The sequence below is a fragment of the Paroedura picta genome, chromosome 6 (genome assembly GCF_049243985.1).
Source record: "Paroedura picta isolate Pp20150507F chromosome 6, Ppicta_v3.0, whole genome shotgun sequence".
NCBI classification, from domain to species: Eukaryota; Metazoa; Chordata; class Lepidosauria; order Squamata; family Gekkonidae; genus Paroedura; species Paroedura picta.
In genome coordinates this window covers 9,872,986-9,889,317 of record NC_135374.1, presented here as the reverse complement: position 1 = coordinate 9,889,317, position 16,332 = coordinate 9,872,986, and the positions used below count along the sequence as shown (strand labels likewise).

Genomic DNA, 16,332 nt, shown 5'->3' with positions numbered 1-16,332 from the left:
ACACCCTGTAAGGGAGGGGAGGCTGAGAGAGCCCTGATATTACTGAAGAAGAAGAAGAGTTGGTTCTTATATGCCGCTTTTCCCTACCCGAAGGAGGCTCAAAGTGGCTTACAGACACCTTCCCATTCCTCTCCCCACAACAGACACCCTGTGGGGTGGGTGAGGCTGAGAGAGCCCTGATATTACTGCTCGGTCAGAACAGCTTTATCAGTGCTGTGGGAAGCCCAAGGTCACCCAGCTGGTTGCATGTGGGGGGGGGGGGGGGCACAGAATCAAACCTGGCTCGCCAGATTACAAATCCGCACTCCTAACCACTACACTAAGCTGGCTTTGCGCATCTTAATGGCTGCAGCACAGAATTTAGCAGTACCTAGGACAGTTCGGGGATCCTCCACCGCTGAAAATAAAAGAAAAATGTAACTCAAGGGTTAAAAAACAGATCCAATATTATTTACCCATACATGGGCTGCTTACAACAACTGCATCCACCATCCATGGCCCTAGGGACGGGGAGGGGGCCGGGATATTACTGCTTGGCCAGAACATTTCTATCAGGCTGTGACAAGCCCAAGGTCACCCAGCTGGCTGCACATGGAGGAGCGGGGAATCAAACCTGGATCGCCAGCTTAGAAGCTGCTGCTCTTAACCACTTCTAGGACCACCAAGTAATCCCAGGGTTTCATAAAACCTTTGGAAAGCCTGATCTATGGGCTGTGGCTCAATGGCAGAGGATCTGCTTCGCATGCAGAAGGTCCCAAGTCCAATCCTTGGCATCTCCAGTTAAAAACGACCAGGCAGTAGGGGACGTGAAAGACCTCTGCCTCAGACTTTGGAGCCTCTGCCGATCGGAGTCGAGAATACCGACTTTGACGGGCCAAAGGTCAGATTCGGTATCAGGCAGCCTGATGTATTCATGACTACAGGCTTGAAATAGCTGAAGGACTCTCACGTGGGAGAGGGCAAAGATTTAGTGCCTGTGGCTCCTAAGGGCAGGACTAGAGCTATTTTCCAGGAGGGTCGATGTTGCCTGAACATTAAAAAGGAACTTCCTAAGAATAGCCCCACAATGGAAGTAATTTTCAAAAGGAAGGGAGGCTCTTGATCATTGGAAGGTTTCAAACAGTCATCTGTCAGGAATGCTCTAATTTTGGATATCCTGTACTGGGGGCGGGGGGGGGGGGGGGTGAACCAGAACCTACGACATCCCTTCCAACTCTAGGTTTCCATACCCATTGGCTGATTACTAGTTTCATTACGGAGAAGGGGATTTCTTTCTCTAAAATTCATGGCTACCTCTTATTCTCTCATCTCTTTTGAAAGAGGAATTTCTCCTTGAGGAGAAATCAATGCACCTTTTTGTAACCGCAGTCCTTACGGCTGTTCTGTGTTGTACCCCACAAAGTTGTTGGTCTTGCAGGAGGACAGGAACGTGTTGGTGGCCTTTGAACATCTACGGAGTGAAATCTCGATCCTCCTGTCTTTGTTCTTAGTTCCCGTGGGTGGGAAGGGTGTAATTGCCTAGGGTGACGCTATAAGTGAGCCGACTACATAGAATCATAGAGTTGGAAGGGGCCACACAGGCCATCTAGTCCAACCCCCTGCTCAACGCAGGATCAGCCCTAAGCATCCTAAAGCATCCAAGAAAAATGTGTATCCAACCTTTGCTTGAAGACCACCAGTGAGGGGGAGCTCACCACCTCCTTAGGCAGCCTAGTCCACTGCTGAACTACTCTGACTGTGAACATTTTTTTCCTGATATCTAGCCTATATCGTTGTAGTAAAGGTAAAGGTATCCCCTGTGCAAGCACCGAGTCATGTCTGACCCTTGGGGGTGACGCCCTCCAGCGTTTTCATGGCAGACTCAATACGGGGTGGTTTGCCAGTGCCTTCCCCAGTCATTACCGTTTACCCCCCAGCAAGCTGGGTACTCATTTTACCGACCTTGGAAGGATGGAAGGCTGAGTCAACCTTGAGCCGGCTGCTGGGATTGAACTCCCAGCCTCATGGGCAGAGCTTTCAGACAACATTTCTGCTGCCTTACCACTCTACGCCACAAGAGGCTCTTAAATATCGTTGTACTTGTAGTTTAAACCTATTACTGCGTGTCCTCTCCTCTGCAGCCAACGGAAACAGCCTCCTGCCCTCCTCCAAGTGACAACCTTTTAAATACTTAAAGAGGGCTATCATGTCCCCATGGATGGTGACTGGACATTTCTTACCCAATTGACACCTTGTCCAGCAACTATTCCTTGTGCATTGTTGAATGTGGAAACTATAAAAGAATAATAAACTCTGAAGCTGCTATGCAGTGGTAGAAAGTGCCACTGAATGCCAGCCAATTTACAGTGACTCCACAGAGTACTCAAGACATGTTCAAAATTGATGGTGATGATATTAAACCATTCAGTTACAGCTGACTCTTGGTGATCCTATGACACACCATGATTTCGCCATGATTTCGCCATGATTTCCGATGTTGCGCTGTTTCTTTTAGTGGTTCTGTCCAGTGTCCATTTTGATCATGTCTCACCACCGCGTTCTTGGTCAGCCTGGTTTCCTTTTTCCTCTGAGCAATCCTAGCACAATTGCTTTCTCCATTGAGTTGGATTGCATCATATGGCCAAAGTAAGTGAGCTGGATGCACAGCTGCCTGAAATTACATAGGCTCTTCTGCATTTCTTAAGTGATGGTGAATGCATGTTGTTGTTATTGTTTCACATGTGTTGGTCTGAAGTAGCACAATAAAATCAGAGTCCAGTAGCACCTTTAAGACCAACAAAGATTTATTCAAGGAAGAGGGCTTGCACTTGAAAGCTCATGCCTTGAATAAATTTTTGTTGGTCTCAAAGGAGCTACTGGACTCTGATTTTATTGTATTGTGTTTTTGTGTTGTGTTGTTGTGTTGTTGTTAAAATGCTGCCTAAGAGTGGATTTTTCGGCAGGGAGGCCTCAACCATCGGCCTGGTGGAACAACTCTGTTTTGCAAACCCTGCGGAACTGATCAAGGTCCCGCAGGGCCCTGATGTCATCTGACATTGTGCTCCACCAGACATCTTCATCCCTGGACCTAGGTGAAGCCAATTTCACCTTTTTGGAGCCAGGGACCTTAGCACTCTTTGAGGGGCATATTGGGAGAGTTGGTCCTGAAGATACGAGGGTCCTAGACCTTGAACCTGATCCACCAAAACTTGAACCCGATCCAGCCTCCAATCTGGAGCCAATACATTTGGGAGAGCACAGGTTGAATATGCACTTTCCAGTGGTACCCAAGCAGCTGCATTACAACCAAATTTAGCAGAGACTCGTTTTGAAAGACACGTGTGAATGGTAGAAGCTCTGAATAATACGATAATGATGACACTTTTTTGAACTGCAATTAGTTTCAAATTTCGCTGAGACAACTATACAAAAGCGATATCAAAACCATATCCAGAATGAAGTCCCACTGACCACAGTAAGATGATTTTTAAAAAGAATTGAGCGAATTGTGTAACCAGGTTAACCACCATGTGCTATATAAAAAGCTATAAACACAGTCATATTGTTGGTAGCAGAAATTCAGATTCCCAGAATTAGAGGGAAGAAAAGTCACTAGATTTATTGATCTACGGCTCCAAGCCAGGTACAAAAGCACTTTAAAAAACTCAGCAACTATGATATCATCATCACATTTGTGGAAAATTACAACTAAAAAGATTCAAAACAGATCCTAACATTATCCCCTTCATACGCATGTCTTTGGAACACTGCTACTTACCAAATTAGCCATGTAAATTGTAAGCAGTCCTCTCCTACAGACAGAAAAATACACAGAATAATTATTACAGCCATATTGAGGCATTTTTCCCCACAACACAACCAATAATTAGCATAGTCCCGCAGGGCCTGCAAAACGCCAAGATTTTGGTTTGGGCCAGTGAACTGATAACATCATACAGGCAACGCGACTGGACCACAGCTCAATTCTGATGGTTTTAAATGCTTCAAAAACTGTTTTAGAGGTAAATGACTAATTTTTATCTTCTGTATCATATTGTATGTGATGTTTACTGCCCTAAGTCGCAATGGATGAGCCATATGCGAATTGAACTATTATTGATAACTAGTCCTAAAGCCCGTTGCGCCCAGGGATGCAACGGGTGCTAGCAGGGGGAGACCACAATGTTCACACTGTCGCCCTACCTGTCTGGGGCACTGGTGGAATGAGCAACGTTCACTGCAGGTGGCCAAGCCACCACGTGAGCTGGCAGCCAACCGGCTGGAGCATCGGGCTGGGCAGGTTGGCGTGGTCACCTCCCCTATGCAGCTAGGGAGCATCTGGCTGTGAGCGCACCTCGTGGCTGGCTCCTGGGGGTGGGCACTCCATGGGCCAGCCCAAACCGGGTGCACCCCAGCTTTGCTGGGCACACCTGGATTGGCCTGTGCTGCCGGAAATGGTGCCCGTACACCCAGACGTGTCCCGGACACCGCTCCGCCCTTAGTGGCTCTACCAAAATATTAGAGCCACTAATGGTTAAGATGATGATGATGATGATGATGATAATAATAATAATAATAATAATAATTAATAAATTAATTAATTAATTAATTAATAAATAAATAAATAAATAAATAAATAAATAACATTGCTGTCTAGGGCAGGCTTTCTCAACTAGGGTTTCTTGACGGCCCCGGAAGAGTTTCCCGAACGTGTGGGAGTCAACTAATATTTTAATATATTTTTTAATTTGTTAAACATTTATCAGGTCATATGAGATTGAGTCAAAAGAACACACTAACAAAACTACAGGGGGTTAAATAAAAAATCAGATCAGATTGACAGTTAAAAACACATTAAAACAGACACGCCCAAACCAATTCCAGCACCCCATAAACTCTGCCACTTAGTCTTCCAGCCTCACGGAAGGACCCAAAGAGGCCTGTCTCACCGATTCCAGGAAGCTGTTTCATAACACTGCTGCAGCAGCAGAAAATGCCCAGGGCATTGCAAGTTTTATCCTATAGAATGAAGGCTCTATTAGGAGATGGGGCTGTAAGGAATGTAACTGAAAGATGGGCTCATACCAGGACAGACGGTCCTTCAACAATGTCAGCCAGGGTCAAGAAGGGCTTTAAAGATAAGCTCCAGTGCCAGAAATAAGACTCAGAAACAAACAGTAAAGGATGTCTTGCACCCTGATTAGCAAAGCTTGAAAGCCAAGTAGGCCACTGCAATTTTGTGCGGATTAAATTTCCAAATAATCTTCAAGGGCAGCCACACAGTAATCTAACCCTGAAGTCCCCATAGGAAGGATCAGAACGGCCAGATTATATTTTCCTCATTTTTCCTCATGATGGACGGCTACCTTGACTCACCCCAAGACTCATTAGCCAGATGTCTGGAAGCAGTGGCACAATGAGCCAGGAACCTGGGTCTGATCTTCAACACCTCCCTCTCAATGGAGGGACAGGTCACTAGAGTAGCAAGGCTGGTGTTCTTCTCCCAATGCCAAGCTAAGCTACTAGTGCCCTACCTGGACCCAGAACACCTAGTCAGTGATCCAGGTGACAGTCACCTCTAGGCTGGACTTCTGCAACTCACTCCATGCAGGCCTACCCGTATCCCTGACCCTGAAACTACAACTTTTTGAGAATGCAGCAGCCAGGGTTCTTACGAGAACACCTTGGAAGGACCACATCTGGCCCGCACTCCAACAGCTGCACTGATTACCAGCTGAATACTGGATCAGGCTAAAGATTCTGGTAATCACCTTCTAGGCCATACGCAATCTGGGCCCTGAGTATCCGAAGGACCGCCTCCTATGCCCCCAAAGAGCATTACGCTCTGCAGGCGCCAGCATGCTGGCGATCCCTGGCCCCAGGGAGGCTCGTCTGTCCTCAACCACAGCCAGGGCCTTCTCTGCCCTGACCCCCATCTGGTGGAATGAGCTCCCAGAAGAGATCGGGGCCCTGACAGAACGCAAATGCAGCTCTTCCACCAGGATTTCGGTTGAGGCCCATGAAGCAATTCCACCAAACAGACCCGGTTAGGCGTATACACAGCTATACTTCTGAGGTTTCTCGAAGCCTGAAGAAAGTGTCATGGGTAAACAAGTTGAGAAAGGCTGCCCTAGATATTTATACATCACGTTAACATTAACACGGCATATTTTTTGTAAGTTTGTTTATTGAATGTACCTTTTTTTTGGGGGGGGGGGATAAAGCCATGCAAATAGACTCTCATTTAGCATTCAAAATCTTAATAGGAATCTTTCAGATCGCTTGAGAAAACAGATCTCCTCACAATAGATCAGCTAGCTTGATCCAAGGGCTGAGAAAGCCTGCTGTAGACGAAGAAGAAGAAGAGTTGGTTCTTATATGCCGCTTTTCCCTACCTGAAGGAGGCTCAAAGCGGCTTACTGTAGCCTTCCCTTTCCTCTCCCCACAACAGACACCCTGTGGGGTGGGTGAGGCTGAGAGAGCCCTGATATCACTGCCCGGTCAGAACAGTTTTATCAGTGCCGTGGCGAGCCCAAGGTCACCCAGCTGGTTGCATGTGGGGATACATGCCTGGACCCTGTGGAACAAAAATAAGGAAGTGCCAACCTGGATGCCGTTTCCTGAACTATAAAGTGGCCCAAAACTATTTGTGCAGAAAGCTTAACCTTCTCTGAGAAAGCCTGCGTATTCCCACCTTGGAATCTCCAGGACGAAATCAAATGCATAAACGGTATCGAATTCAACCCCACACGCAAATCGAGAAATTACCATTTCCCTCCCTAACAGCTGCTGGGTGCCCAAGTGGACCTGAGCTCCAGATCTAGAACTATGAAACGGGGCTGTCTGGAGGACGTCCGAAATAGCAAAGCGTGTTTAAGGTCCGCTTAATCATTCACACCCACCTATTTCCTACTTTTAGCTGAATCCCCGACGGTGACATGCCGGTGCAAAAGTTCACTGAACAGCAACAAGGGCAGCTAAGCTTTCGAACACATTACGGAGGACCCAAAACGCCAACTTAAGCGGGGAGTTCCCAATACTTCAAACAAAAAACCCCAAGGAAAAGTTGTTATGAAACCAAATATCTACAACACATGGCTCACGGATTCCTGGCCGGCACTTTTTTTTGCCACTTCAGACCTCAAAAGACTGCTTTGGAGTACCGTAGACTAAATATTACAACGGGATACGTCCTTATTTAACTTTATTATCTTTAAAAGTGTGGCCGATCTGCCGACTGCGCTGTTGCATGCACATCGCAATCTTTTTTTATGCTGCCCAGTTGCTTTGTATGATGTAGGCTCCATCCCTCGCATCTCCAGGTAAACATTCTTTTGTAAAATGTTAGCGATGCCAGCCTCCAGGTGGGACGTGGGGATCCCCTTGAATTTCGGCTCATCTGCAGGCTACAGGGATCTGTTCCCCTGGAGAAAATGGATGCTTTGGGGGGGAGGGGCTGGACTCCATGGCTTTGTCCTCCCCAGATATCCCTTTCCTTCTTGAGCTCCATTCTCAAATCCCCTACAATTTCCTAACCTGGATCCGGCAACCCTAGTAAATGTGCATCAGAAAAGACCCTTTGGGTTGCTATCCTGGAGAGCTTGCTGCAAGTCCAATTGTCTGACTCAGTAGAAGGCAGTTTTTCTGGGTCCACATGATCCCCTTTTGATTGCCCGGACAACCGCCATCTTAGAATCCCCTCACTAATGGTGGTGCCTCCCTCTGGCACAAAGAGCCTTCTGCTGTTGTTCTGGGAGATGGTAGCACTTTGAAGCCTATTCGTGTTACTGGGCATGCACCCATGTAGTCTCCTTGGCTCAATCCTGTTAAGCACTTTGGCTCCTTTATGCCGCCTCGGCGGTCACCGACACCCACACTGGCCAGCAATGCAGCAAATAGAGGAGGGGTGGTAGCATGCCAGTTGGCAGGCACACACAGGCGCACTGCACCTGCATGCAGCTGCCAGCTGGCGCACCACCGCCACCACCCCTTCCTCTCTGCGCCGCTGGCCTCCTACGCACTGCTTCAGGCTCCGGTTATCACCAAGCCCAAGCGCTCAACCCTAACCCTGTCTAAGAAACATGGCACAAGTCAGTGGATTCCATGTGCCTGACCATCATGCCTTCACGGGTTTCTATAGCTCAAATATTTGTGTTAGGCTGCTTGGTGGAGTGGTTAAGGGTGGCGGCTTCTAATCTGGTGAGCCGGGTTTGATTCCCCGCTCCTCCTCTACATGCAGCCAGCTGGGTGACCTTGGGCTCGCCACAACCCTGATAGTGCTGTTCTGACCAAGCAGTGATATCTGGGCTCTATCAGCCTCACCCACCTCACAGAGGGTCTGTTGTGGGGAGAGGAAGGAGATTGTAAGTCGCTTTGAAATTCCTTCAGGTAGGACAAAGCAGGGTATAAAACCCAACTCTTCTTCTTCTTCTATCTAGCGGGTCTTGTATGCATCAGTCAAACCCCAATTGGTGCATCAACCAATTTCCAAGGCTGGATTTTTTTATGGTATTGTTATACACCATATAACACTATACACCATGGAGTCAGAGCCATCTGGGGCTTTGTGAAACAGGCTGAAGAACTTCCAGGACATGTCAGTCATGAACTGTACTTAATATTTACACCCTACTAAAAAGAAAGTCAAGGAATCCCATACTTTCTTATTTTTTCTAGCTTCTGCAATAATTCTTCGTAAGAGTACACCCACAGTTCATACGAGAGCCTGCCTCTTTCAGGAGCAGGTTTGCAACATGAGCCCAGAATCTTGGTCAGAAGAGACAAGACAGTTCTTCCCCCAAATCTACTTTTTAATGGGATGGTGGCGGTACTTCAACAGAGAGGGAGGAGAGAAAGAGAGAGAGAATAGAGAGCTTTCCAAAGGACGGTCTTCTATTTCAGCCTCTGAGCGCAAAAGCCAACAAACAACATGAATGTATCTTTGAGAGAAGTCCGAAATGAAATCATCACAAACCAATGTGATATATATATGAGAAAATGACTGATCTTCCACCCCTCCACCTTTACAACAACACTGAAAAGTTCAAATACTTTAAAGATGAGACAAGCAACTCCTACATCTCCGGTACATGAGCATTCATCTAAAAATTCCCAGGACCTTTATAAAAACTGCTTCGATGGTCAAAGGCTTTCTACCACTCTCATATACGCTGAGTGGGAGAGTTTCAAAGGCTAGCGATATTGAAGGGAAGCTCCCCAGCTCATTTTCAATGAAATTCAGGCATCCGTCTTTTTTAACCTTTTGCAAAGGGGGCGTGGGGGGGGGGGCGAGGCAACACTGCTTGGAAAGTTTAAGATGGATTCTATGGTTCGTGTACAGCCAAGATCTTGACTTCATACTTACAGTTTACTTTTTGTAGAAATTTTCTATCTAACAAATAAAATAAATAAGAGACTTAAACCAATATATCTTACTGGATTGTCCCTTGTTCATTGTCCAGCGAAAGGCATATTATACCTTTTACACCGAAATGGAGAAACCATTCAAAAGACCTGATCTGCCTATTTTTATTGAGTGATGGCAATGTCACTTTTATATGACTGAATTTCGGTCTTCAGTCTTTAAATTTATAGAATCACAGAATCATAGAGTTGGAAGGGGCCATACAGGCCATCTAGTCCAACCCCCTGCTCAATGCAGGATCAGCCCAAAGCATCCTAAAGCATCCAAGAAAAGTGTGTATCCAACCTTTGCTTGAAGACTGCCAGTGAGGGGGAGCTCACCACCTCCTTAGGCAGCCTATTCCACTGCTGAACTACTCTGACTGTGAAATTTTTTTTCCTGATATCTAGCCTATATCGTTGTACTTGAAGTTTAAACCCATTACTGCATGTCCTCCCCTCTGCAGCCAACAGGAACAGACTGTTTAAACTGACTGTTGTATCTTGATTATCTTTGTTTACCTTGCTAATCTGCTTTATGCCAATAAAGGTGTGTGTGTGTGTGTGTGTGTGTGTGTGTGTGTGTGTGTGTGTGTGTGTGTGTGGCCCAGATGCACGTGCAGCTTCAGACTTCACTGACATGTCACCTTTTCTGACATCTACAGCACCATCCCCAAAAGCACACAAATCCTCATAGGCCTGTTTGAAAGCTGCGCTTAAAGCTGGAACTGAGATGAGGCAGAAACAGAACATGCTACTCAAACTTCCCATTTTGGGGAACAACGCAGCAAGGAATATTGGACAATGTTAAACAAGATCCTTTAGTCCTTAGATTACATGAAAAAAAGGGTTATTCACTAATGGGAAGGCGACTGTAAGCCGCTTTGAGCCTCCAACGGGTAGGGAAAAGCGGCATATAAGAACCAACTCTTCTTCTTCTAAGAACCAACTCTTCTAATTGTTGGACAGCCAGTAGATTCCTTAAATAGGGACAATCGTGCTTGGATAGACAGGCATTAGAAGTGCAAGTAGAGAAGACCAAATCATGATATTTGGTCCGAAATGTTTGGATTTATCTGCATAAAAGAGGGGGGAAATGCCATTTTCCAGCCGGACAAGCCTTCCTCCAACAACAACATATGGAAGAGCCATTTAACGTGGAGAAAGAGTCCTTAGATTTGAGTGGGGATTCTCAACCGGGGGCCCCTGGGGCTCCAAGAGAGCTCCCCAGGAATCCCCAGCATTTCCCCTATATGCTGCCTTAATAGACTGGGCCACAAGCTATTCCCAGCATTGCCATGAGAGCAGGGACTGGCCACTTCCATTGCCCCGGGGGTGGCGTTCTCACGTGGTTACCCTTGCCTGGAAAAGGGGGTGGAGCCCAGATTCCTCCTCCTGCCTCAGACTGCCTCCGGATTTAAGATTCTCGCAACCACTGTACCCTATACTAAATTCTATCTTAATTTCTGGTGCTGGCGCAAAAATCCACACACACCTGTTTGAATGGTGCCTTCACACAATGTTGGCTTCTTCGGTGATTTCTCACTATTGCATTAATTCTACAGCGTTGGCCTCTCTTCCTCCAAATAGAACCCAAAGCTTTAAAAGCACAACAGTCCCAAGAAGCGATAGCTGAATTATGGTATTAAACGAAGTTTAAGGCCCGCAGTAGCCCAAATACAACGGGAGTTAGCGGGCAGGCGGCTGGGTGCGGGAGGGACCTCCCGGCCCCCCTCCCCCTCTCCCCGAGGCCCCGGCTTCGTCCCAGAAAGCCCCCACCACCACCTCCAAGGCCCCGGCTTCATCCCGGAGAAAGGAGCAGGCCCGCCGACTCAGAGATGCGACGGGCCTGCTCCTTTTGCCCCCCCCCCACTCTCCCTCCGAGGCCCCGGCTTCATCTCGGGGAAAGGAGCAGGCCCACCGCGTCACAAACACGAGGCCCTGGGCCCTCACCTACCGGACTGACACTCAGGGGGGCCAATCAGGAGCCACTTCGCGGTTTCTGATTGGCCCCTTCGGGTTTTTATCCCGGACTCTCCCCGCCCCTTTCTCCTCCCACATTGCCCTTACTGCTTCATTACTACTGCTCCTGCAGAGCAGTTTACAGATGCTTTCTTGTAATCATTAAAAAATAAAGGCTTCTCCACCTCTTCCCTTCACTCATTGGTTACACTTTTCTTCCCCTCCCTCTCTGTAACCTTTCCCACCACCTCTCTCCGGTCACCTTCTTGGATTTCCCCCTTCCCTTTTGAGAAGTGACCACATTAGAGTTATATCTGGAGCCAGGTTAATGCTAACCCTGGCTAACATTAACCAAAGAATTGTAACAGAGCACGAGTTGTAAGCAAGCATGTTTTCACATGAAAACGCACATTTAACAGGCAAAAATCTTGACTTGCTTAAAACAGAAAGTTCTGATCTTGCACCTCTGCAAAAAAAATACACAGGAGGCACAATATAAAGCCGGGGAGATGAGGGAGCAAATGGTTTTATTCAGACTTGAACAAAAATCCAGCCTGATCCAAAATGGCTGCTCTACCAAAGCCCTGAAAAACAGGAAACGTGTTATGGAATTAGCTGGTAAAGTTTAAATATACCATACTGCCACAAACATTAATTTGCAATAACATTTTAGCCCACATACTATTTGTGTTTAAGTTGTCAAAGCCACAAAAGCCACAAAAATTCTCGTGGTTGTTTAGCTTACAGCACATATACTGTTGGAACACTTAATAGGTAGCATATCGTAATCAGTAATAACAGCATGCTGTGCAAACAATCTTTGTTGAAAGAACTGTTTCTTCGTGCACCTGGAAACAAAGGGCTACGTATACAAGCCTGCCAGTTTTATATGGGCAATTACGAATATCCCATGGGTAACTTTCCCGATTGTGCAAACGTGTACGGGGGGGGGGGGGGGTGCAATCAAGAATTCTGTTAAGATCTTATACGTTTTTAGTCTTATATATTTAAGTACAAGTTAGGACAGTTTTTAGGATGGACACATTAAGCCCGTGCGATTATTCCCACCCACCCAAGCCCCCAAAGAAGGCTCTGAAGCCAAATTCTGTTCAGAAGTAGCCCCAGGTCCCTTTATTTTTATAACTAAACCATACAGCCTTCAAGTCCAGGTTTTATAACGGCCTCAGTGACACAGCCTGCACCGGTGTGACGACACAGGCGCCGGCTGTAATGTTAACAGCTACTAAGTAAACCCTAATTTCGCCTAGAGGGCACTTGAAGGGGACACACAGGGACACACACACAGGGGATGGGGGGGTGTCCCTTAAAGCCACACTAACTCTTTTGTTTTGATTAAGTTAAAATTGAGAGTTCTTTGCTGCTGATTCATGGCAATTAATACCCCAGTGAAAAGCACATGAGGCTAGATTAGGGCAAACAATACAACAGAGCGGCCTAATTGCCTTTCTCTAAGCACTGTTTAAAATAACACACTTTCCTGATATGCAGGGCAACTTGACTGGTTGCTAGGCCAGGTAAGGAGCAGCGTTCTTGCAATGCACAAACTGCTAAAGTCCAGAGAAATCAAACCCCGTTTCTTGGATCTAGGTACTGCTAGAACTAGCTGGGTATAGTGGTTAAGAGTGGCAGCTTCTAATCTGGAGAGCCAATTTCCCTCCCCCTCCTTCACATGCAGCCAGCTAAGTGACCTTTGGCTAGTCACAGTCCCGATAGCGCTGTTCTCACAGAGCTGGCCTGTCAGATCTCTATCAGCCCCACCTACTTCACATGGAGAGGAAGGGAAGGTGACTGTAAGCCGCTTTGAGACTCCTCCAGGTAGTGAAAAGTGGGGTATAACAATGAAGAAGAAGGAAGAAGGAAGAAGGAAGAAGGAAGAAAGAAGAAGAAGAAGAAGAAGAAGAAGAAGAAGAAGAAGAAGAAGAAGAAGAAGAAGAAGAAGAAGAAGAAGCCCATCGCCGCCATGGCTGGTTTCAAGATGGTAATTTTGAATTCTGGGTGCAGTTTGGGGGGGGGGGATATTTCTGTTTTGTTACATGCAGATTTTGCTCTGTTAGTTTGCCACTTACAGTGCCAGAAGAAAACCAAAAGGGCAGGGATTTTGACATGTCCTGGAAGTTCTTCAGGCTGTTTTACAAAGCCCCAGATGGCTCTGACTCCATGGTTTCTAGGGGTTACCCTTAAGTTGGAGCAGTTCTAACAAAACCATTAAAAAATCCTGCCTTGGAAATTGGTTGACGCACCAATTAGAGTTTGACTGATGCATACGAGACCCGCTAGACAGAAGAAGAAGAAGAGTTGGGTTTTATACCCTGCTTTACCCTACCGGAAGGAATCTCAAAGCGACTTACACACTGAGAACAATGCTCTGATCTGATCTAGAACCAAGAAATATGAACACTTGCGCTGGAGACCTGATGGTTGCGCATTTCATTCCTCAGTTCAGCCCCCGGTGGGGATGCTGTGCAGGCGGATCTCTACGGGGAGCTGAAAACAGGCTGCCCACCGGCAAGAGAGGGATGTGATTACAGGCTGCGGGCGGCAAGGTATGTTTAGAAGGCCAGAAAACATGCTGATGATTTAAAAGCAAAATAACCACTGGCTTCTCCCTCCCACCCCCGATGTATTTTGCACACCGAGAGACAATCTTTTCCAGTATTTCTTTCTGCAAAGCATCCGCTGCAGTGACACAGAAAACCAAGGGATTTGGTCCTGGCAGAGGGTTTTGTTTCGGGCTTCAGCACAATCTAGGCTGAACAACGCTCTGAGTCATGTCACAACCAGGCAAAACAGTGGATTCATCCAGACCTCCGTTGAACAGCCTATCTTCCGGAAACTGCCCGGTCCGAGTAACTTTCAGGTCATTCAAGAAGATTACAACCCATGCCTCAAAACCAGAAAATGTGCAGATTGACATTGTCTCCTAGAGCAGGCTGTTTGAGCTGCTGGGTATAGCAAGAGGTTTGGTATGCATATGAAAGAAAAGGGCATTCCGAGCTGGGAGATGGTTTTTCATGCCCCTCGTTTTACGACCCAAAGGAGTCTCAACGCGGTTTACAATCGCCTGCCTTTCCTCTCCCCACAACACCCTGTGAGGTAGGTGGGGCTGAGAGAGCTCTCAGAGAACTGTGACTGGCTCTCAGAGAACTGTGACTGGCCCAAGGTCACCCTGGTGGCTGCACGTGGAGAAGTGGGGAATCTCCAGATTGGAGGCTGCTGCTCTAGTCTTAACCACTACCCCACACTGGCTTTAAGTAATACACAACTGGTAGTCAAGGGAAAACTGCAAAATATACAAACTAGATTAGACTCTCTGCCTTTCGTGTTTACTGACAGGCATGAGCCCCGTATCCAGTTGTGGACTTCCGGGCTTGTTATTTCCATACAATGCGCACAGCCATAAACTAGCTGGCTCTTAAGCGGTTTACTTTGACTGAGGCCTTCCCACAGTTCTTGACGCTGGACTTCACTTTGGACTTGAGCAGGTAATAAGATCCCTGCATGATTAGGACGCTGCTTGCTGAACGGGAAATTCAAGGTTATCACCCCGGAAGCCTGGTCAAACATCCATTTATTCTCACGTGTCCGGGGAACTCGATTTAATGCAAGTTTACAGCTGAGGAAACAAAGCATCAACTAATCATGGTTTCAGAGCAGGGGTAGTCAAACTGCGGCCCTCCAGATGTCCGTGGACTACAATTCCCATGAGCCCCTGCGAGCATTCGCACCCCTGTTTTAGAGGGTAGACAGAGCGGTCTGCAGTAGAACAATGACGTTAAATGTCCAGCAGGGTTTGAGGAGCCCCGGAAGTGAGGTAAGCTGGCCACACCTCCCAGCCACACCCTGTGGAAGTGACATCACTGCCCCTGAGTCACCTTGGGCTGGTCACAGCACTGATAGAGCTGTTCTAACCGAGCAGTAATATCAGGGGTCTCTCAGCCTCACCTGTTGTGGGGAGAGGAAATGAAAGGCAAATGTCCGCTGCTTTGAGACTCCTTTGGGACGTAAAAAGCGGGGTATTAAAACCAATTCTTCTCCTTAAAAATATAACCTGCACTCTTCCAACATGGGCTAGAAAACTGATGGAAATATGGAAATATGCTGCTAAGATCTGGCTCGTGCTTAACTTAAATGTGGATTTCCCCCCCCCTAAGCAACACTTCTTTCCCCTAAGTTTTCGACGTGCCATACAATGAAGTTCAAATTGTCCTTGGCACAGACGCAAAAAGCCGTCCTGACTCTACTTGAGGAATGAAACAATGAAAGCCAACTGGAGCGATAACGTCTGAGCAGATCACTCTCAGAAACCCTACAAATCCACCATCTGGAATGCAGTCACAGCAGAAGGAATGTTAAATAGGTTTTAACCATTAGAAACAGAAGCCGGGAGAAGGAAAGTCCTCTTGAGCAGGGGTAGTCAACCTGTGGTCCTCCAGATGTCCATGGGCTACAATTCCCAGGAGCCCCTGCCAGCAGTTGCTGGCAGGGGCTCATGGGAATTGTAGTCCATGGACATCTGGAGGACCACAAGTTGACTACCCCTGCTCTTGAGGGACTGGACTGATCTAAGGACATTAAACCAAGGCCATTCCCCCCTAAGACTGAGCCACCTTTAGGCACAGGCTGTGGTCTTTTCAGAGATAGTATCTGCTTCTGTTCACGGGACAAATATCTGAAGGAGCAGCTTCAACTGCAACGTCAGCTGGGATTTATTATTCCAAACAAAGATGACGTTAATTAATAATTGCAAAACAGTTTGAACGCAAAGTAAATGAAGCAATATTCCAGTAAGTGAAAAGGAATACGCTGCACTCTGCAAGAGAAAAGCAAACAATTGGTTGATATTAATGGGAAAGGATTACGTTATAGGAATATAAGAACAGCTCTGCTGGATCAGACCAGTGGTCCCTCTAGTCCAGCATCCTGTCTCACACAACGGCCAGCCAGTTCCTCTGGAGGACCAACAACAGG

At 47.0% G+C, this 16,332-nt stretch overlaps 1 protein-coding gene across 2 annotated transcripts in view; it reads right to left on the bottom strand.

Annotated features, from left to right (window-relative positions):
• TMEM135 (transmembrane protein 135) overlaps positions 1–16,332 on the bottom strand; it is a 203,680-nt gene that overhangs the window by 151,975 nt on the left and 35,373 nt on the right. For both annotated transcript variants that reach the window (XM_077341408.1, XM_077341407.1), the window contains exon 4: positions 3,758–3,791. In XM_077341408.1, coding sequence (XP_077197523.1) covers positions 3,758–3,791 — 34 coding nt within the window. The remainder of the gene's footprint in view (positions 1–3,757; positions 3,792–16,332) is intronic.